General features: G+C 38.7%; 1 protein-coding gene across 2 annotated transcripts in view; it reads right to left on the bottom strand.

The window, feature by feature from the left end:
- gatb (glutamyl-tRNA(Gln) amidotransferase, subunit B) overlaps positions 1-24,146 on the bottom strand; it is a 66,191-nt gene that overhangs the window by 29,476 nt on the left and 12,569 nt on the right. For both annotated transcript variants that reach the window (XM_002933496.5, XM_012955609.3), the window contains 4 exons: positions 17,529-17,727; positions 6,959-7,081; positions 3,935-4,048; positions 3,449-3,533 (listed from right to left, as the gene is read on the bottom strand). In XM_002933496.5, coding sequence (XP_002933542.2) covers positions 3,449-3,533; positions 3,935-4,048; positions 6,959-7,081; positions 17,529-17,727 — 521 coding nt within the window. The remainder of the gene's footprint in view (positions 1-3,448; positions 3,534-3,934; positions 4,049-6,958; positions 7,082-17,528; positions 17,728-24,146) is intronic.

Genomic DNA, 24,146 nt, shown 5'->3' with positions numbered 1-24,146 from the left:
ACCAATAAAATTCAATAGGTGAAATCTGATTGGTTGTTGGTGGCTCCGCCCACTTTTCAAAACTAAAATTGCAGTCCCCTAGTGCCTAACTCTGCAAAGTTTGGGGACCCAGGTGTTATTACTGTGAGAATGGCAGCAGGTTGGATTTCTGCCAAGTCAATAGGTAAAATCTGATTGGCTGTTCACATCTCCGCCCACTTTTGGGCATCCAACAATCATCATATTTTCATTCAGGCTGAGCCCATGACGGTGTGATTCAAGTTTGGGGAGTGTGGCCTCAAAGCTGTAAGTTTGGCAGCAGTTTCAATTTCCCCATAAAAGTCAATGGGTACAATATGATTGGCTGTTGTTGGCCCCTCCCACTTTGCAGTTTAAAAAACAAAACAAAAAAAACCAAAACCTGAATGCGTAGTCACCCAGTGACTGCCTGTGCAAAGTTTGGAAAATTTGGCATTAAACCAATAAAAATCAATAGGTGAAATTTGATTGGCTGCTGGTGGCTCCGCCCACTTTTCAAAACTTAAACTGCAGTCCCCTAGTGACCAAGTGTAAAAAGTTTGGGGACCCCGGTGTTATTACTGTGAGAGCAGGTTGAATTTCCGCCAAATCAATAGGTAAAATCTGATTGGCGGTTCACAGCTCCGCCCACTTTTGGGCATCCAATAATCATCCTATTTTCATTCAGGCTGACCCCATGACTATGTGATTCAAGTTTGGGGAGTGTAGCCTCAAAGCTGTAAGATTGGCAGCAGTTTCAATTTCTCCATTAAAGTCAATGATTAAAATTTGATTGGCTGTTGTTGGCCCCTCCCACTTTGGAGTCATCCAACAAATGTTGCTGCTTCATTCGGGGTGACCCCATGATTATGTTATTCAAGTTTGGGGGGTTTAGCTTCAAAGCTGTAAGAGTGGCAGCAGTTTGAAAATCTTCCCTGTCAAAGTCAATGGGAAAATTGGGGGGTTCGGAGCGGCGCCACAAAAATACGAGGGGCGGGATCGCTTAGAAAAGCACAAGCAACCTGCTCCGCTATAGGGCGAAGAAGTGTGGGGAGTTTGGGAGTTGTACCCCTAAAACTGTACGAGGAGTAACGTTTATAAAATGGGGGGCGCTAAGAATAAGAAGAAGAAAAAGAAGCGGAAGAATAAGCTAAGTCGAAGAACAGTATTTTGGGGTTTTCAACCCAACATAATAATGGGTTGGCTCTGTGATGAGAGCTGACTTCATACTTAGGGGTGTGACAGTTGGTTCAGTCCATTGGTTGCCACTGTGATGAGAGGTAAGAGCTCACTCCTTCTGAAAGATCTTTGGCCAAAAAACCCTAATTTTAGATTAAAAAAGGGGGATAAATAGTTGGACCCGCCCCATCACCGTCACACCCACCCCCTCGCCCCGTCACACCCACCCCCCATCACAGACACACGCACCCACCCCATCACAGACACACGCAACAACCCGCCCCCACCCGCCCCATCACAGACACACGCACCCGCCCCATCACAGACACACGCACCCCCCCGCCCCATCACAGACACACGCACCCCCCCGCCCCATCACCGTCACACGCACCCCCCCGCCCCATCACCGTCACACGCACCCCCCCGCCCCATCACCGTCACACGCACCCCCCCGCCCCATCACCGTCACACCCACCCCCCCGCCCCATCACCGTCACACCCACCCCCCGCCCCATCACCGTCACACCCACCCGCCCCATCACCGTCACACCCACCCGATCACCGTCACACCCACCCGATCACCGTCACACCCACCCGCCCCATCACCGTCACACCCGCCCATCACCGTCACACCCGCCCCATCACCGTCACACCCGCCCCATCACCGTCACACCCGCCCCATCACCGTCACACCCGCCCCATCACCGTCACACCCGCCCCATCACCGTCACACCCGCCCCATCACCGTCACACCCGCCCCATCACCGTCACACCCGCCCCATCACCGTCACACCCGCCCCTTCACCGTCACACCCGCCCCATCACCGTCACACCCGCCCCATCACCGTCACACCCTAATTTCCATGGATCATTAACCGTTAATAAGTGGAAAGTAATAAAGTGCTGCTGTCACTTACTGAGCTTAGGAACCCACTCACAATATACTGTATATACAGAATATAAATGTCAGAATAAAAGGCTGATTAGTAAATAATTCAGATTGTCAATACATTGCAGTTTAGAAACCAATGCAATTCGCATCAGAATTAAGTAATCAGTGATGTGGCATCAGCTTTATTGAGTTTGCAACCCCATTATAAAGTGTAAAGAGGTATGACAGGACATCACTGAAGGCATGATCAACAGAACAAACCAATAAACTGAACTTTTCATAACATGGATAACTCCTTATAGCCTGTGATGACAGATAACTTAAATCAATGCCTACACAGGGATTAAATTTATTATGCACAAATCTTTGTAAAACATAAAGGTGCAGTGGTCCTTCCATATATCTACTGCAGCTTAAAGGAGAAGGAAAGGTAAAAACTAAGTTAGCTTTATCTGAAAGGTCTATGTAAATACAGCTATAAACACTTATAGAACTGCTGCCCCGAGTCCTCACCGAAAAAAACACCATATTTATTTCCTTTTTCTCAGAAAAATCATTAAGGGCACGGCACAAGCCTGCTCAGTTTGCTCCTCTCTCCCCCTCCCCTCTCAGCTGTAATCTGAGAGCTGTTTTCTGTCTGTATGCTGCTGTCTGGTGAAGTCAAGTCAGACCAAGCTAAAATGGCTGCTGCTTCTAGGGCTGTTTACTCAGGTATGGTAAAGCATTCTGCAGAATAAATATAGTGTTCTAGCTTGTACTATTATGACTAATCGATTGGCAATAAAACGCCAGAGAAGTTTTCCTTTTCCTTGAAGCGTTTGAATTATTGTACTGTATTATTTTGCTGACTGTGCATTTCTTCATTTTATCTATTAAAAGGGAGATATCAAGGGTCATTTACAAGTGCAGTGCAGTGTGAAAAGTGCAATTTCCGAATGCAAATTACCAAGGGTTAACTAATCTGACCCAAGTTGCAGTCAAAAGAGGGGTATTATATAATGTCAGTTGTGTAATGTCAAACACCAATAGCGAGTGATTCTTTTGTGACAAGTATATGAAAACAGGAAAAACACTCTTTCTTTTGTAATTACAGCTGTAAGTATGCAACAAGGGAAGGTATATAAAAAACTATATTGGCCTCACTTTGAGGCACATCATTGATGACAGCCTCTCATTCATTTTGATTGACTGACTTCTCACCTTTAATTCTGACTGAAAAAATCCCAAAAGGTAAGCAATGCCCACAAAAGATAACGAATAATATAGGCATGACTTTTCCCCCATGGCTGAAAAATAAGTTTAAAGTTATGTAATTGCTTGACTGTAAGCCTTATACTGTACTCCCTCAATGTTTTTAAAAAGGGCAAAATTTACTCTTACCCAAGTTTGTAATCGAATGCTCTTGTTTCATTCAAATTTGTTCCCCCATTTTCGAGAACATCAACCTGCCTCTGAATTTCATAATCTAGAGATATAAAACATTAAAATGTTAGTGGAAAAATGGGTTTGAGTATACCTTTGCAATCTAAAATAAAACTTAAGCTCCCATACTTAATAAAAGGCACCAGGTTTGGCCGGGTGCAGTAACTTGTAACAACCAATAAGATGTTTTCTTTAAAAGAGGTTCAAAGTAAACGGCACCCGATGATTCATTGCACCTGGGTTATTGCACCTGGGCAAATGTAGTGCCTATTAATACATAACCCTAAAAAAGTTTGAACATTGCTTATTAGAAATAAAAATACATTATTTTGTTGCAAATAAGTGCACTTAAATGTAAAATTTTAGGCTTTATCCACATTACAGCAATTTCAGTATCTTACAAGAGAAAAGAAAGATATATTTACGAAACACTTAAATAATTACCAATGGCTTTTGCTAAAAATCGTGCGCTATTAATGTTTTTAACCTCGGTCCTCACTCCATATGGCTCCCCGGGTCGATGTACTGAAATGTTTGCATCAACTCTCATCTGACCCTCTAAAAATAAAAATACATTAACGTTATGGCAGGGTTTGGCTCAATTAATTATGTTCTAAATATACTTGAAAGTACATGGAAGTTGAAAAGCAAACAGCGTATATAGGGAGACATGTTTCTAAAAATTCTGTGCAAGGAACAATCTGCATGCTTGTTTTGTAAGAGGAACCTATGTAATTATGGGTAAATAATCGTTTTAATACAGAAAGAAAGAAGGCTCTGGAACTGTGTGACTCTTGGCAATACCATTACCTGGTCCCAAGATTGTAGAAAGCCATTCTTACTGACCTCCCTGTAACACAATTTGAAGTGATTCAAATACCACCCCCATCAATGCAGAAATCTAGTCAATAATGTATCCTACCAATTCAAGCTAATAGGAGAGAAATTGCATTACAAGTATTACAAAGCCTTCTTTGAGGACAGGTTGTTAGTGGGTACAGATTCTCAATGCTTAAGCAAGTTTTGGTTTTACTTTTCTAAGAAATGTATTCACTTATGAACACTGCTCCTAATGAGGCTAACGTTTAATTTATTAATGTGTTTTGCATTATCCATGCACTTTTTCATCACAAGGGTAATGCTGACATTTGCAGAGTACGGATCTATGCCTATATCATGAGGGCGGTTATGCTGACCTTTTCATTACACATATTTTGGGTATGATGTTTAGTGAGTCGAAATTTTGACTATTGGATTATAAGATTTGCTGCTTGCACAAAATACTGATGAATGCTGAATGAACTTTTGGACTTTAAGGGGGGAATTCACTAAACTGCAACTTTTTTTGGGTCGGGCTTTTTGTCGCTGAAAACTTGAAAATGTTACAAACAAATACATATATACTAATGTATAGTACAGATATGCCTACACAGTGGTGGCATTAATCTGTTCTTTAAAATATGCAAAAAGCCACCCATACTCCCAGCTGCAGAATGTGCCAGCCATGTGGCTTATAGACTTGGAAGTCACTCTGTGCCATACAAGTAATTGGACAACAATTAGCTCTGAATCTGCAGGGAAATATTCCTTCTCTTTTGAAATGGTGGAATGGAGAACGAAGCTGCGTTAGACATTCTGGTTGACTTGCTAAAGCACTAATAAAGTACTATTTTCCTACAAAGGGGGTTACACTGAGTATTTTATCCAGCCAGTAAAAGCTGATATCTGCAGGTCTCTGTTTCAGATAATGGTCATATGAGTGATCCGATTTTGCTAAAAGCTGCCTGAATCCCACCTTGCAATTAAATGATATTGTTAGCACATACATAGAATTCAAAATGACCGCAAAAAAATGACCCATAAAGGAAATACAGTAGAAAATAAATATTATCCACTTGAAAATAAAGCATTAAAGCACAATACCTGAACTTTCATTTTTCCTTTCTCTGTCCTTGAGAGATGAGATGTTAATATTGTTAGATGTTAACATTTTGGATAACTAAAAGCTGAAATAGATGTACCACTTTCACGGTGATAAATTAATTTTCCTCTTGTTATGTTTTCACATCTGAATGAAATCAATTAGAAGGCTTTCAGCCTTTAGAAATAAAGCAGGTCATGTTTTCAAATTAAGGTCTGACTTGCTTTGACTCACTTGCTTAACAAATGTTATTATTGGCCTAACACCATTTTTGATGTGACTCCAGATGCATATAGGATTGTTGAAGTGTTTTCTTTTTGTTGCATATTCGGCTTTAATACTTCTATCTGCCAATTAGGTAGATCTTTACAACTACATATAATGAGGAATGCTTCAAAGACTTCTACTCTGTAACAGGATTCTCACACACCATGTGTTCTCTCTTGTTTAAACATGAGTCAAACACGATTTATGACAGAGGAAAATCTGTCACAATTAAAGGATTAAAAAAAAAAACTTTTTTTTATTTCCAAGTGTCGCTTTAGTCTACTTTCTATTCATTAAAGGGGACCTGTCACCCTAAGAAATAATTACAAATTCTCTTCTGTTGTGTTTGTCAAGAAAAATACACTTTATAAATAATATAAATCTTGTTTTCTTCAGTCTTGGAATTACACAATCACAGCCAGCAGGCAGGGGCCATTTTGTGGATGTCGTTTATTAAGGGAAACTTTTTATGACCCCAAAATCTTGTGTATGCGCCAGAAGGGGGGACCTGATGCACATGCCCATGCACTGGCTACAAAATTAGATGGTGAGGAGGGAGGGGGAAAGTGAAAAAAGTTGTCTGCCCTAGCTCTATGCCTAAGGCATAGAGGCAGGGCAGGCAATATAAGATTGACAGCTGGGATTTTTAAACACATTTATAATGGGTTTGGATGTGTTAATAAAAAAAAGTAATTTGGGTTTCATGTTAAATTTGAAAAGGACTTTTATTACACAGCTTTTTCTGTCTGGGTGACAGGTCTCTTTAACAAACAAATTAAGCAGTTGTCTAGCCAAAGTTAATGTATCTGTTCATATAGTATTAAACCAGCTTTCAATAGTTATTGCTCTGTAAAGCCATGAAACTGCCTGGGTAAGTCAGCCACTGGGACAGTAAGTATCACTGAAGAGTGACCAGTAAAATATCTCCTATACATAATAATAGTGTATAGACCCCAAACTACCAAAAGTCAATATACCGCTTGCAGTCATATTGGGGAATGGGGGGTTGCAGATTAACGATATTCCCTCAGTTGTGCAATAATAACCAACAAATCAAAATATAAAACACATCCTTTGTTAATTAATTAATTTTAAAAAGTACTTTTTAGTTGATTTATTTAAGAGTATGTTATATACTGAGGTGTGTTGCGCAACTGAGGGTATAAAGTTAGTCTACAGCAATGTTTTTACTTATGTTGTATGTTTCCCGTTTACCAAAGCAGATGTTCAATGTATTTTATTTTAGTTAGTTAACCTTATGATATAAATGAACATTTTACCTGACATGTTTGCATTGCATGTTCCTAGTGCTTGCAAGATAAGTTGAAGTTCTCGAACTGCAGCAGCTGCCTCTTCTCCGCAGCTCATATCAGGTTCCATGACAATCTCCATTAGTCCCACTCCTTAAAGGAGAAGTAAAGGTAAAACTAAGTAAGCTTTATCAGAAAGGTCTATGTAAATACAGGCATAAGCACTCACAGAAACGCTGCACTGAAGAAACAGGATTTCTTGTTTCCTTTTTTGTAAACATATTCTTTGTTATCAGACTTCCTCTACTTTAGGACTCACTCAGGTTTGGGGCACAAGTCTGCACAGCTCTCTGCTCTCTACCTCTCCCATAAGAATTCATAAGAACTCACTGCCCCTCCCATAAGAATGTGTTATCTGAGCTACCAACATTAGAGCACCAAAGCTACTGAGACCAAGCTAAAATGGCAGCTGCTATCTTGAACAAATGGAGGGAGCTTCTAGGGCTGTTTACTTAGGTATGGTAAAGCTTTCTGCAGAATAAATATAGCATTCTAAGTGCCACTAATAGGGCTAATCTATTGGCAGTGAAATGGCAAAATGCCTTTCCTTCTCCTTTAAATAAAACATTAGAAAAGAAAAATAAATACCACTAAATGCTTTTGATTAAATATATAGAAATGCCCTTGTTACAGGTGACAGAGAGAGGGGGCTCCATTGTTGCTACTTTTAGAAATCAAGAATCTGACTTATCTTTAAGGCAAGCCCAGGCTGACAATCCGCCCCATGTTTAAAAAGATCTTCAACTATCCGTGTAGGGATGGATTGTCAGCCTGCACTTTGATATTTTGTTAAAGAAAATACATTTTCTTTATAAAGGACTAGTACTGCTTGAAACCTACATTTTTCTTCTAAACCAAGATGTCTATAATTTCTTTCTTTCTACTACATATAAATGTTCTTCCTTGACATGAAAGTCTTAATTTATTGAATTGATTTGCTAAGCCACATCCTCATGACAGTTAAGACTAATTTTAGAAGTTACAGAAATTCAGATCTATTGCAATTTATATAATATATACCAAGAGGCTTGGGTTTAAAAGTACTACAAGGGAAAGAATAAGCAAGATAAGTGTCCAAAACCCGCCAATAGACTAGTTCCACTCTTCCTGCAGTGCAGAACAGGAGCCCCAAACTGTAATTTGTGTGCATATATGGTGGTCACCAGCAGTGGTTTAATTATAATGTGCAAAAACCCCAACCAATTTGTGTTATGCTTTTTTTTTTTTTTAATTATTTTTCCAAAACACATCAGTTAATAGAGCTTCTCCAGCAGAATACAGTAGAATCCATTTTTTAAAGCACAAACAGATTTTTTATATTTAATTTTGAAATTTCACATGGGGCTAGACCAGGGGTGCCCAGACTTTGTCACCCCGTGATTTACTCTTGCCACTTGGCCACCGCCATGAGATCTACCTCAATAAAAACAGCACGCCATCTATCGCACAGCAAGAAAAAGTATCTCTCTGCTGTCAGTCTTTTAACCACAATAGCAATTACTATTTATTTTCCATGCTATTAACTACCATTCCCTCTATGCCCAGTTAGTATATTGATTTTGAGTGAATAAAAGATGAATGGAAAATAATAGCAGGAAGAATGAGCATATATTAGAACTGTAACAGTTCCTAAATTGTATCTCATCCAGTGAAAAAAAAATAAAACAAAGTCTGTTAAAAAAGAGGCAAAGTTGTATTTATTACAGATGTAGAGAAGTAATACGTTTCTTATGAGCTGCTAGTGCACAGCAGAACTTCTCACTTAATTGGCATGCTGTACAAATGGATCGGCTGCTCAGTACAACGATGAGGGGCAGTGCAAGTCATTGTTAGCCTGTTCAGTAATTGTGGGTCAGCATTATAAACATAACCAAGTTTATCAAAAGCTAAATGTATTTATCAGGGCAGAGGTAGTGCCGCTATTTACTGTATGTAACTGTGTTTAAAAGCACAGTTATTGTACACTTCCATTATTCTGGACGCGCTTTCCTTTTGGCGCACATTCCCAGATGCAACATACGCACTCCCGAGACACATTCTCTGAGTCCTCAAGAATGGATGTGCGCATTCCCCACAGTATGCATTCTCTGCACGTCCTCAAGAACGGAGGAGAATGCGTTCTTAAATTGTCACTTGCAGTCTACCAGAACTTTAATGAGAGCAACTGGTAGACTGCGATTGACGTATTGGCCACCCCTGGGCTAAACATATTCTTCATTTCCCAGGGTGCCACAGTTATGTGACCTGTGCTTTGATAAACTTCAGTCACACTTTACTGTTGAGCTGCAAATTGGAGTGATACCCCTTTCCCCTCCCAGCAGCTGATCATCAGAACAATGGGAAGGGAGAAAAACAGCAGCTCCCTATAGATATCAGAATAGCACTCAATAGTAAGAAATCCACAACTACAAAATACATTGATGGTTCAAGAATAACATTTTAAGTGGTAGAGTATTTGCTATATACACAGTATAATTTAGAAATAAAAAGTACACCATAAAAATCATGACAGAATCCCTTTAAAATTACAGTAACCCAACAGGATTGTTTTGCCACCAATATGAATTTGTGCAGCTTAGTTAACATTTAAAACTATTAAATAATCTGTCATGTGAAATTCAGTGTCTGAAAGGCAGATACCTCAGTGCAATGCAAGGCACAATGTAACACAAAATATAATACCACAAGTGGAAAAAAAAATAATCCGTGTCTAACCAGAGGAAAAAAATAGGATTGCTTTGTTATGGTGCCTGTCTTGGATTTGCAGTGACATTTCTGACATTACAACTGTCAGAAAACTGCAGGGTACTGTAATGCTTTACTTGTCTCCCTAGGATAAGCTTATGAACAGCCCAAGCCTGTCATTTTCCTCGGTACTGCAGAGTAAAGGTGATTGAACGATACACTTGTGATATTCGCCAAAAAAAGAATTAATAAGGGGTCAAAGCACAGTGACTTCTTTCAACTTTATAAAATATCTTGTTGTCCCAGCATACCAGAGATTGGAATCCAGGTATCTCAATTTTAGATTCCTGTCTTGAAAAAATACAGTTATAGTTAACCAATAACCTGAGATGCAACCAAGGGATGTACCCTAAGCCAGACTGCAAGGACCATGTGCCAATATTACTTGCATTGGAAAGCACAAATAGATCTTTGTGTGGGCAATTTATGAGAGCGAGATAGAGAAAGGCAGTCACTAATACTTGGTTTGTATTCTAAGAAGGTCTGTCTTATGTGGGAATATGACTATGACTTTTCCACAGCAATATATAAAGGACGTGTAAAGCCTACATTTGCCTACAATGTATATCAGTTGGGCATGTCTCCCCCACCCAAATGGCATCATATGTACTGCATATATCCCCTCTACTTGCCAGCACCACCACATTTTCCTAAAGCAAATAGCAGATTTCACCCGGTGGCCATTTTTACTCTGATACATAATTGGATACATTTAAATCTGCAAACAGCATACACACACAGACCCTTATACATGATTCATTTCATCAAGAATAGAGACTTACACAATCAGAACTGTCTTTGATAAAAGTTCTGCTTTGTTTGAGCTGAGCTCAGGAGAGTTGGTTGGGAGACAATAATTGAAACAGGCAGCTAGAGCTGAGTTTCTATAAGAACCAGCAATGCCATCTCTTTACTGGCTGCTAGACTGGAGGGCGTGTTTAGTAATCTGAGCTTAGAACAACTGAGCATGCCTACAAGCCAGAAGTCAAAGAAAAATTCCTGAGGGGGGCGCGAGTGGGTTACAGGAGGAGAAGAAAATCTAAGTGATTAAGGAGATGTTGCAGCCTTACTATTAACCTCTGGACAACAGAGTGGCAGTTATTGAAAGATTTCAAAGAGGCTGTTCACGGATTACATTTTTGTGTGTGTGGTTTACAAGTCCATTAACCTCTGCCTCTTGGCATCATCTGTAAGTGTTTGATGAATTATATTGCCTTCAGGAGGCAAAGTGCCCATGTGGTCTGTCCTGCATGGGAAAGACCAACCAATACATAAGAACTTCTCAACACGAACTATCAATTAATAGAAGACTAAGTGCATTAACCCTTATCCAAACACTTACCAGAATGGGTTATAATATTGGTCAACCTTGATATTGTATTATTGAAGAGACTGCAAAACTGCAGAGAACACTGAACAGGAAATTAATCCTCAAATGAAAAAGTACAATGGACCAACAGACCAAATACCTTTAGTTTCCACAGTCTCAGTAGGGACTGTAATCTCTTTTCCTGTAAATGTCTTTTTGCTTGAGTGATCAAGGCCCATTTAGATAGCTGTATAAAATGATTTACAACAAACAAAGATGTGAATAAATGGCATATTTATAAAACTGTGTATTTCTTCTACATGTGATTTGATGCCATTGCAATTGTGGATATAATTTATTAATAAAAGTCAGTTAGCAACCACTGGCCAGAGCAATCCGGGAGAATGGAGATATCCAAGGCCTAAAGGTAAAAGACAAAGAATACAAAGTATCTCTATTTGCCGACGACCTTTTGCTTCATGTAACAAAACCACTAACCTCATTACCTAATCTGGTAAAAACATTAGCAGACTTTGCGAAAGTCTCCGGGCTAACAGTTAACCCGGATAAATCTGAAATGCTGCCCTGTAATGTACCTAAGCATATGGTGAAACTTATAGAGGTAAATTTTGGCTAAAATGCAAACTGACTCTATGCAATATTTAGGAGTCAAACTCACCCCAAACTTAACAACATTATATAAGGCGAACTTCCCCCCCTTGATAAAACTCCTAATGCATGACTTATTAACATGGGATAAACATAACATCTCCTGGATTGGGAGAATACACTGTGCTAAAATGGTCACATTACCCAAGCTGCTCTACTTATTTAGAACGCTGCCAATAAAAGTAGCCACCCAGGACTTACACAACCTCCAAAGCAAAATAAATAACTTTATATGGAACAAAAAACACCCAAGGATAGCAAAGCAGACGATGTATCTACATAAAACAAACGGAGGCCTATCAACCCCCAACTTACTGAAATACTACTGGGCAGCTAGAATGGCACAGATTACACCTGCCCATGCAGGCCAAAGTAAACCCATATGGGTACAAATAGAGGATGACCTTATCTACCCCTACTCCCTACAACAGATACTATGGCTCCGAAAAATTCCCTCCAACGGTCTAGAAAATATCTCCCCAATCACAAAGGAAATGCTACAATTATGGCAAACCCTACGGCAAAGACATCACCTAATCTCCAAGCCATCCCCATTAACACCTCTGATAAATAACCAAGACTTTCCCCCCGGACAATCAAAACGAACTTTTGCATGGTGGACCAACTCAGGCGTAACTAATCTACATTCCTTAACTGCACACAACAAACCACTTACCGCAGCGCAAATAATGGACAAATTCCAACCTACCCCACAGGAAAAATTCAGGGCCTCACAGCTAGCGCACTTTATACAACAACAAGCCAAACAGGGAGACCACAACACTATAAGCTCTACAGGTCTGGAAGCTATATGCCGACAAACCCCGCTACAACCGGGAACCCTCAGCCTGATCTATAAACTAATCAACCAACCACCTCTAAACAGCAAAAAACTCAACAGTATGCTAAAATGGGAGAGGGACCTCAACACTACCCTTACAACAAAGCAATGGGCCCAATGCGGCGAAATGGCCAACAAAGGCAGCACCTGTGTAACGGTGAGAGAAACCTCCATCAAAATCCTCCACAGAACATATCTGGTCCCATGCAGCATTGTTTCACAATTTTGGGATACAGTAACCCATATGCTGTCAAGAATCTTCCACACACAGTTCCCCAAAGATCCACTAACTCTGCTACTGGGGAAATAACCACCCCGATTTACAAATTCAGGACACAGGCTGAGCCAACACATACTAATGGCTGCCAGATTGATAATCACCAGCAACTGGAAAAAAGCAGGACTCCCATTAAATTCCCTGAAAGCAAAGATAATCTGCATAGCCACTAATGAAAAGCTCTCATATATGCTACGGAACAACATGGAAGCCTATGAAAAAATCTGGATGCCCTGGCTACTACATGAAAATGACCCCCAACTGCTCATGGCCATCAGAGCCTAACCCTAGGACCATGCTACTAATCAAAATAACCAAGGAAGAGACACCCCCCACACCGCAAAATAACAGGTCCCAGCCGCTACAAAACCGTTCCAAACTGTAAATAGTTACGATTTTATGCTTTTATAATTACTCCTCTTTTTTACTTTCCTCCCTCCCCATTACTATCCTTTTTCTTTTAGGTTTTTCTTTTCTCCCTCTCTCCTGCCTGGTACTCACTACCCCACAACACCTTTCTGTCACTCATGATACCAACCAATAATGATTGTAGTAATGCAGACAACTGCACTGAATAACTTGCTAATGATGCAATGGTGAATCTGTCAAAAAAGTAAAACAAACAATGTTTAAGCTTAAAAAAAAACAACAAAAAAAAAAACCGATTGTGACAAATGACAAGTATGTAAACAAAGATATAAAATGCGTTACTATGCTTTGTTCACGGGTGGTAGTGAAACTGCTAACTAACCCTTTCCCTCTTTTTTTCTGTACCCAAAACCCCTCTTTTCTTTTTTAATAAAAACTGTAAGTGGTAAAAAAAAAAAAAAGTCAGTTAGCAGTTATAAAGTTGTATATTTTGCCATACACTGCCCAAATGTTTTTTGTTTTTTTTACACGATTATTTTACACCACCTCAGACCACGTGTAAGCCATGGGAAAAAGTCAGACATCAAGTAAAATTGCCATTAGTCCAAGGATTCTACACACAGCTAAGCAACTGCCTTAAAAAGATACTGTCACGATTTTATGGTATACTGTTTATTTCTAAATTACACTGTTTACATAGCAAATAATTCACTCTACCATTTAAAATTATATGCTTGAACCAACAAATGCATTTTTTTGAAATATTAGTGTGTAGGCAGCCATCTCATTGCATTGTGCCTGAGTCTGATCTTTAAGGAAGGAGCCATCGCTGCACATTAGAACTGCTTTCAGGTAACCTATTGTTTCTCCTACTCCCATGTAACTGGAGGAGTCCCAAGCCGGACTTGGATTTCTTACTATTGAGCGCTATCCTGATACCTACTGGGAGCTGCTATCTTGCTCCCTTCCCATTGTTCTGCTGATCGGCTGCTGGGGGAAGGGGGGGTTATCAGGGCTGTGGAGTCGGTAGATAAATTCTCCGACTCCTCAGTTTCTGATACTTCCGACTCCAACTCCGACTCAACGACTCCGACTCCTCTGTTTTTAATATGCTAATTTTTTTTATACATCCAGGAAGGGGCACTTAAAACACTGAACTGATAATAAACTGATAGACAATTGTATCTATACTCCTACTCCTAATGATTTCCCTAGAATCCCATAGTCATGTTTAAAGTTTAAGCTAACATTACAGCTGAATTACAGCAGTTTTTCAAATGTTTTAAAGCTTCAGTCTTAAAGGAACAGTAACACCAAAAAATAAAAGAGCTTTAAAGGAACAGTAACACCAAAAAATGAAAGAGCTTTAAAGTATTAAAAATATAATGCACTGTTGTCCTGCACTGGTAAAACTGGTGTGTTTGCTACAGTAACACTACTATAATTTATATAAAAAGCTGCTGTGTAGCCATGGGGGCAGCCATTCAAGCTGGAAAAAAGGAGAAAAGGCACAGGTTACATAGCAGATAACAGATAAGTTCTATAGAATACAATAGTGTTTTATCTGTTATCTGCTATGTGCCTGTGCCTGTGCCTTTTCTCCTTTGTATGGCTGCCTCCATGGCTACATAGCAGCTTATTTATATAAATTATAGTAGACTTTCTGAAGTAAACACACAACTTTTACCAGTGCAGGGCAGCAGCACATTATATTTTAGCTACTTTTATACACTTTCATTTTTATGGTGTTACTGTTCCATTAAAGTAATAAAAATATAATGCACTGTTGCTGCTGTGTAACCACGGGGGCAGCCATTCAAGCTGGAAAAAAGGAGAAAAGGCACAGGTTACATAGCAGATAACAGACAAGTTCTGTAGAATACAATAGTGTTTTATCTGTTATCTGCCATGTGCCTGTGCCTTTTCTCCTTTGAATGGCTGCCCCCGGGGCTACATTGCAGCTTATTTATATTAATTATAGTAGGGTTTCTGTAGCAAACACCCCAGCTGTACCAGTGCAGGAATGGCTGCCCCCGGGGATACACAGTAGGGTATTTATATAAACTATAGTAGGGTTTCTGTAGCAAACACCCCAGCTGTACCAGTGCAGGAATAGCTGCCCCCGGGGCTACACAGCGAGGTATTTATATAAACTATAGTAGGGTTTCTGTAGCAAACACCCCAGCTGTACCAGTGCAGGAACGGCTGCCCCCGGGGCTACACAGCAGGGTATTTATATAAACTATAGTAGGGTTTCTGTAGCAAACACCCCAGCTGTACCAGTGCAGGAACGGCTGCCCCCGGGGCTACACAGCGGGGTATTTATATAAACTATAGTAGGGTTTCTGTAGCAAACACCCCAGCTGTACCAGTGCAGGAATGGCTGCCCCCATACTACACGGCAGCTTATTTATATAAATTATAGTAGATTTTCTGAAGTAAACACACAGTGCAGGGCAGCAGCACATTATATTTGTTACTTTTATATACTTTCATTTTTTGGTGTTACTGTTCCTTTAAACTATTGACTATCCATTCCCTTCACGTATACAAGTATTTCTAGTCCTGCAAATTTTTTTTACTTAATTAGTTATCAGTGAGAGTTAGGCTAGGTTCCCAGTGGGCATTGTGTTCCCTGTAACAGAGGAACATGACGCAGTGGAGCTGCCGCACCTTAACTGTGCGTTACGTCCCATTTAGTGAAGCATACAGCCAATGAAAAGCTTCATGGTCACGTGTTCGTTTATGCACTGCGTGCATTGGGCTTTATTCTTATAGCAGAGAAGTAATTAATTATGACTGTTTGTGAATTGGGACATTTAAACTTGCTTTTTATTTATTTTTTTTTATTCCCATTTAAATTTAGTAGGAGTCGGAGTCGGTTCATTTTTTGCCGACTCCGACTCCAGGTACCCAAAATTGCCTCCGACTCCAGGTACCCAAAATTGCCTCCGACTCCGACTCCACAGCCCTGGGGGTTATATCAACTTGCAGCTCAGCAGTAAAAAGTGATTGAACTTAATAAGAGCACAGGCCACATGGCTGTGGAGAAGTTGTTACAATTTGTAACATCAATGTTTTCGGCCCTCCTTCTCTCCCTGGATTTCAAATGATTCAGAAAAAGAACTATTTTGCAGCTGGATTTCAGCACACAAAAATAGTATTAATTCATATTTTTGAAGGAACAGATTAAAGTTTTCCTTTATTAGTTTTAGGGGCTGATTTACTAATCCACTAATCCAAATCCCGAATGGGAAAAAATCGGATTGGAAACGAACATTTTTCAATTTTTTGTCGCCGTTGCAACTTTTTCGTGAATTGTCGAGACTTTTTCGTAGCCGTTACGACTTGCGCGAATTGTCGCAACTTTTTCATAGCTGTTACGACTTGCGCGAATTGTCGCAACTTTTTCGTAGCTGTTACGACTTGCGCGAATTGTCGCAACTTTTTCGTAGCTGTTACGACTTGAGTTTTCTGCGACGGCTACAAAAAAGTCGTGAAAATTCGCGCAAGTCGTAACAGCTACGAAAAAGTCGCGACAATTTATGAAAAAAGTCGCGCCGGCAACGAAAAAATTGCAAAATACCTATCATTACGAAAAAAACGCATTTGGACGCTTGCGATCCGTTCGTGGATTAGTAAATCGGCCCCTTAGTGTAGATCAGTTCATAGAAAACACAGAATGTTTGCTTTAAACTAAGCAAGTTTCTGTGGATAATAGGATAGAAATAATTGGAGTCTCAACAAATGAATAATTTTAAATACCCGTCCAGCTTAATTTCTCCCTTGTCTAGTCTATGTCATGCTAATCATTATAGACTTTATATTGCAAATTATGCTGTTAGACATATTTGTGAATGTATTACTATATTTTATTGAAACCTGTTTTACAATGTTACTTGCATATATGAGATTTAAAATAATATACAAAACTAATGATTCATTTTAATTCTCTGGGGGTAACAGTTAGGGCAGATACTAAAAAAGATATACTGGTACCCGACAACTTGCCAACATTGTAAAACTGCATTGCAACTTCAAACTAACATGGCACATTAGTACTGGGGTATACTGATATTGCCATGTGCACTTACATAAATCAATGTGATTTGCCATCATTAATCCAAGGAGCCATTAATAGAAAAAAATTCTAAAAGGGGAAGGGGGTGAATTTATTTCCTTAATTATTATTACATGCATAACCTTGTATATAATGTAACTGCATCATAAACCCCATTTCCATTCTCCTGCAGAATGTAGTACAATATACTAAGCATGCACAGCTACACAGTGCTGTATATGCAGAACACTTCACATTAATGATGCTTACCAGCTCGGTTTAAGTCAACAAGGGTTTGTCGCCTGATCTCATCATGAAGACTCTTTCCGCTGTCCTGTTCTAGCTGGACCTGTTTGATCCTCACACATTTAGTTAACATTTGATTCCATTTTGCTCCTACTTGATGGCGATATGTCAGAGTTCCATTTACTGCAACTGGAAGCCTTTGTTGGGTAATTTGATAACCAGCCTGAATAAAAATGTAAAACTTGTTAGTGAAAGGCATGCCCTCATTGTCTTCCAATAAATGTAGTGGCAATGCATATCAGATATAAAAGTATTTAATTACAGGCCTGTTTCCTCTCAGAGGCATCTGCCATTCTGTGCACAGTGGGAGAGGAGAGGCTTGTGCAGTCTAACTCTACATAATATAACATAATCCATTAACTGCTAGCTTTTCTATGCACAGCATGCAATTTTATTCTATTTTCTTTTTTAGTATTTCTTAATAAATAATTGCATAATTGACCATGCTTTTACAATTACATAAATTATGTTTTCCCAGAAATACCAGTAATAAAACACAGTTTAATTGAGACTCATGACGAAAATTGTGAATACGTCAATTTTATATGCAAATATTCATATTTATGTAGGCACTGGCTGCTGACGGAGCATAACTGCTAGATATAAATGTAAAACAACGATGTCTCTGAGGATTATCTAACTTACAGAACTTTTAATACATTTTATTTAATACTTAATATTACATACCTCCCTTCTTAATTATGATTGTTTTTGCCTTTTGCATTTGTAATTCTATTAGCAGAATAGCTTAGCAATTGAGCGGCACCATTCAGTCTTAAAGGACAAGGAAAGGCTAAGTCACTTGGGGGTGCAAAAATGTTAGGCACCCCCAAGTGACTTTAATCACTTACCTCGTACCCTGGGCTGGTGCCCCTGTTAGGAGAAAACTGCACCAGCCCGGGGTACCTGTGAGCGAGCGCTTCCTACTTCGTTTTGCCGGGACCCCATGACAGGCGCATGCGCAGTAGAGTAAAAAGACGACTTCTCTGTTAAAGTTCAGCTTTTTCACTCTACTGCGCATGCGCGCGAGCGAACAGGAAGGAGGAAGCGATCGCTGCTACCCCGGGCTGGTGCTGTTCTCTCCAAACAGGGGCACCAGTCCGGGGTAAAAGGTAGGCGATTTAAGTCACTTGGGGGTGCCTTACATTTTGGCACCCCCAAGTGACTTTGCCTTTCCTTCTCCTTTAAGCAATAAAGATCTTTATCTCTGAATATTTCCCCCCATAGCTCCCCATCTATGGGGGAAGGCAGAATCCAAGATGGGGAGCTTCTGTGGCAAATGTAATGGTATATATCATTACTACTATAAAAATGCTGAAACTTTAAGCCAGTGCATAGTTTATAATATAAAATATGGCATTTCTTGCCATAATAATTTTTAGGGTTTAGTTCTCCGGAAATCTGAATTACGGAAAGACCCCTTAACTGGAAACCCCAAGGTCCTGAGCATTCTGAATAACAGGTCTCATACCTGTTCCTGTTCTAGTAGGGCAGAAATGTTGTATATTATGTTTTGTGCTTCTGTACCAGCCCGTCAACCACCAACCTTAAGTCTACTAAAAATTATTTAATTTAATTAAATCCAAAAGGGTTGTTTTGACTCCAATAAGGATTAATTATATCTTAGTTGGGATCGAGTGCAAGGTACTGTTTATTACAGAAAAAAGGAAACCATTTTTAAAAATGAGAATTTTTTTGAATAAAATGGACCCATGAGAAATGGCCTTTCCATAATTCAGAACTTTTTGGGTAACAGGTTTCTGGATAATGGGTCCCATACCTGTACTATCATTTTGAATTGTTTATTGTATGGGTCCTTATATTGACCACTGCAATATCAATTGTGCAATTGTACTGGATTTCACAAAAGTAAATAAATAGTGTCAAATTGAGAGTCATTTATATTAACTGGTTAGTAAACCAAAATGTTGTTAAAAGTTTGAATGAAATAGCTTTTGATTTCAGTAAATATGCTGCAACCACAACAAATGACAATTTTCAGTTCTTTACAACCTATAAAGTGTTCTGAAACTTACTGTGCATAATAATTTGGAACAGTGCATTTTAAGTTATTTATTCTTAAAAAAATACTGTTATCATTAGGAAGTTTGTTCAATAAAATTTGAATTGTACTCTTAATAGTTGATAACATGAGAATTATGCTGACTGTTATTTACATCAATTATTTTGGTAAATGAGAAAAATATAATTTGCATAATAATTTGGAACAGGGTATATAAACAATAACCTATTATATGATACTGAATATGTGGTCCATTAGGAAGTATATCATACTATAAAAATACAGCAGACAAATAAATCATGATTTTTATTTATCAGCATTAGAAAATAATTTACATAAGCGGCTTGTAATTTAAGCCCAGAACCTGAAATTCTTTTTGTATGTCTAGAGATAAATACAAATATATACAACTTTTGGGCTCCTTGCTGCATTTCTAAAAATAATTTCAAATGATTATTACATACACTGGCTGTGTTGATATATATATATATATATATATATATATATATATATATATATATATATATAATTAATACTCTTTATTACCTAATGTTAAATAAACTTAATTCAGATTAAAATAGGGTATACCCCTTTAGTATTTTCATTTTTGAAATATATACACCTTTGACTGAGGCACTGAAGCATCTGACTCTAAATTTCATATTTAACTGCCCATGACATGCTGAGGATTTTATTACTTCTAGCCAGGATGACATCTTTATAGTATTATAAAACAGTTGCTACATTGACACAATCATTGTATAGCTCCAACAGTGTATCTATGAAGAGATAATTGAATCCCTTTCGTGTTCATTTTAATCACTGTATCTTGCTTTGAGCAAGTAACTGTCCCAATGTAGGCATGTGAATTCATACTTTTATCCATCATCAATTTCTACATTGTGTCTATATATATTTTTTAAACAAATGTGTAATACTAAGGGCAACAAAAACACTGAGGAAGTATGGCCAATCCTATTTGAAGGAAAAAAAGTCACTGTATTAAAGGGGAGTATAAAGATCAACTGGGACAGCATGGGGACCCATTATGCCAACATGCATGTGTGGCATCTAATGCTTGTTGAAGCTCCCTAAAATACACACACACTTGTCAAGTGTAAATAAAAAGATTTTACAGACAAGTGTAGTGTGCTCAAAACTGAGCATTTACTCAAGTAAAAGCACCAGGAAATGCAGAGTCAGCCTCACTGCGGCAAAGTGGTAGGTAGGGAATGCAGATGTCCCTTTTTAACTTGAGCGTAGTAAGCTCAATATAATTTAACCTTAATATAAAGTGAATATAGGTTTTAACCACTGTTTGAACCAATGTAACTAGACATACTGCATTGTAAGTGTGCACTGGTTTTCCTGTTACATCAATACAGATTTGAAGGTAATGGCTTTAGTTCACATAGCTTCAACAGAGTATTATTATATTCATTGTATGGTGGAAAGGAGAGCATTGTACCATTACAATAATGTAAATCTCTAGTGGGGAAACATTCTCAAGTAGCTCTAAGTTTCCTAGAAAGCAACTTGTATGTTTTCCCATGTTTTGCCCACAGTAGCACCAATTTATCACAAAATGTCCCATATTCAATTGCCCATAAGTGTTTTGCATCCTTTTGCAAGAAACCGGAATTTTAGGAGAAATTTCATTTTTCAGTAGGACAATAATTCTAATCACCAATCAAACACACAAGTGTGAATTTCCTGCAATGATTGAGAATCTCCCGGATAACTAAGATGCACAAGTACTGGGCAAATCTTTCTAGAAGAATATGCCAAAATCACATGCAAACAAAGTTGACACACACTTTTCAAAAGACTTCAACGTTTTTACTGCTGCAAAAAGTGGCATTAGAAAATTTTGATTTACAGTTTCTCTAGCATTTAAACTATAAACATAAAAAACTAATTCGCATTTTGAAAAACAAAATAACAAGAAAGAAAAAAAAAAAACACTATAGGATTTGTTACTTGGAAAAACTGGTCTGAATTGATCCTGAGCATAATGATGCCATGGGCAGGGTATGTATACTCACTAAAGTAGAGAATTACATACTCGCTGCTAAATCAAATGGCCACTATTTTCTATTAATCCTGCTTGACCTTTCTGCAGCTTTTGACACAGTTCTCTCTGCACTCATTCTATCTTGATTCATATTCTATCCTCATTGGGGATTCAAGAAAATGCCTCATCTTGGATTTCCTCCTATCTTTCTAATCGATCATTCAGTGTCTCCCTCACAGCCTCCACCTCCTCTCCATGCCCACTTTCAGTTGGGGTACATCAAGGCTTCGTTCCTGGACCCATAGCTGGTTTTGGTCAGCTAATCAGCTCATTTGGGTTTCAATATCATTAATATGCAGGTGAAACTCAAATCTACCTCTCTTCTTGCTCTTAGCTGCCTCACAGCAATTTCAGCATTCATGTCCTCCCGTTACCAAAAATTCAACATGGATAAAACTGAACTGGTCATCTTCCCCCTTCCAACTCTGCCTTTCCCTGCCTGACAATGCTGTTAGTGTGGAAAATAATTATATAACCCCAGTTCTGCTGTCTAGTAGTCACATTTGACTCTGCCCTCTCATTCATTCCAAACATTCAAGCATTCACTAAATCCTGACACTTTCACCTCAAAAACATTGCATTCGACCCTTCCCCATGTATCATTTAGACTACTGTAACTCACTGCATTGTGGGCTTCCCCTGTCTAAACTGACCCCACTCTAATCAATCATGAACAGTGCTGCCAGACTCACACACCTCTTCTTCCGCTCCACAAGTGCTGCCCCTCTCTGCTAGTCCCTGCACTGGCTACCTGTCATATACAAGATTCAATTAAAGGTTCCTCTATTTACCTACAAAGCACTCACTGGTGCTGCACCACTATATATAATGACCCTAATCCCCAAGTACACCCCCAGATGCAACCTTTGCTCTGTACATGACCTCCTCCTCACTCATTACTTCCTCTCACTCTCGCATCCAGGACTTCTCACGTGCTGCACTCTTCCTCTGGAAGGCTCTGCCCCATCCCATTAGACACTCTCAGAGTCTTCAGGCTTTTAACTTAAAACTCACTTTTTCATTTACGCCTATAATCTAAGCCCTCAGCAACTTGATTACCCACTATGAGTGTATGTACACTTTTGGGGCACTGGCACTGCATAGAAGATTTATAAGGAATATATAAGGAATTTGTGTTTGCTAGTAAACATCTGTTTTGGGCACTTTTACTGGGATGCGTGTAACTCTCACAATTTCTATCACAGATATAAAATGTACATAAAAAGCTGATTTGATTGTTTTAGGTTGTTGTATTTGAATACAAATATCTGACTTGCTGCCAGTCCTGGGGAAATCTTGGCACTGTAATTACTTTACCTTTTATGTTCCCATTGTATACAGAAGTAGAAACCCATTAAATGCAAACTTAAAATTAGATTATAAACGGAGTGCTGAGAAGCCCCGTCCATAAAACACAAATTATTGCACATAGTTTATTCAGTTCAGGAAACAGATCACTAGGAATCGGTTAAAGATCTGTGTTTCTGTTCCAGCTTTCAATGAAGGGATTGATAAATACATTTGGATATTATCAGCATTTAGATGATATCTAAAGCCAAATTAGTAGAAAATATCTCCCAAAGACATAGGAGCACATTTACTAAGCAGTTTTGAGATAAAGTTGGATTTTTTCTTACTTCTAGATAATTTCAAGAATAATTAATGGAATTTCAAGATTAATTAATAGAATTTTTGGTTATTGTTCCCCGAAAAATTCTTTTTTGGAAAATAATTCCCATAATTCATGATTTATTAATGTTTGGTTAACTTTTTTTGTAAAAAATAAAAAAAAATTGAGAGGTATGATCTGTCAAGTACCATTGAGTCCTATGGAGGCTTGTAGAGGAATAGAATAGTCTGTGACAGCCTGTCTGTGACACATTTTCAAGGACAAGTTAATCCCCTCATTGTTTTCAGTTTCACCCATCTTCAAGGGGAATGTAACCCCCACATTGTTTTCTATTTTACACATTTTCAAGGGGAAGTTAATCCCATCATTGTTTTCCATTTCAATTTAAACACATTAGTGTTTTCCAAGAGTGTCAATGCTTCCAAAATGGCTCCTGGAGCAATTCCTGTTCCGGAAAAATAATGAGGATTCATTGAAATGAACGTCTGTATTTATAAATACAACAATGATTGAGTTTAATTTGAATTTATACCAAGCAGAGTTTATACGACTTTCAAGGCCAGAAAAAAAAAATAATTTTAATAAATGTGCCCCCATAGTGTACAGGGAAAATAACAGACCAAGTACAGAGTCTTGCGGCACCCCTACATTAAGTGGAACTGGTGATGAGGTTCTGTTGGCATACAAGACAGTAAACAATCAGTTAGAAAAGTAAAAAGAAAGCCTGGATGTAGCCTTATTGCAGATACCAAGTGCATTCAGAAGGCAGTTTTAGTAGGGTGTGCAGGTCGAAAGCCAGAGTATGGGTGTTTTAGTTATTTAGGAAGAGAAAGCAATTAATTCCAGGTTTTTAGA

This window comes from Xenopus tropicalis, chromosome 1, assembly GCF_000004195.4.
Source record: "Xenopus tropicalis strain Nigerian chromosome 1, UCB_Xtro_10.0, whole genome shotgun sequence".
Classification (NCBI taxonomy): Eukaryota; Metazoa; Chordata; class Amphibia; order Anura; family Pipidae; genus Xenopus; species Xenopus tropicalis.
The sequence above is the reverse complement of the archived record's forward strand: the minus strand, read 5'-3'. Positions and strand labels throughout refer to the sequence as shown.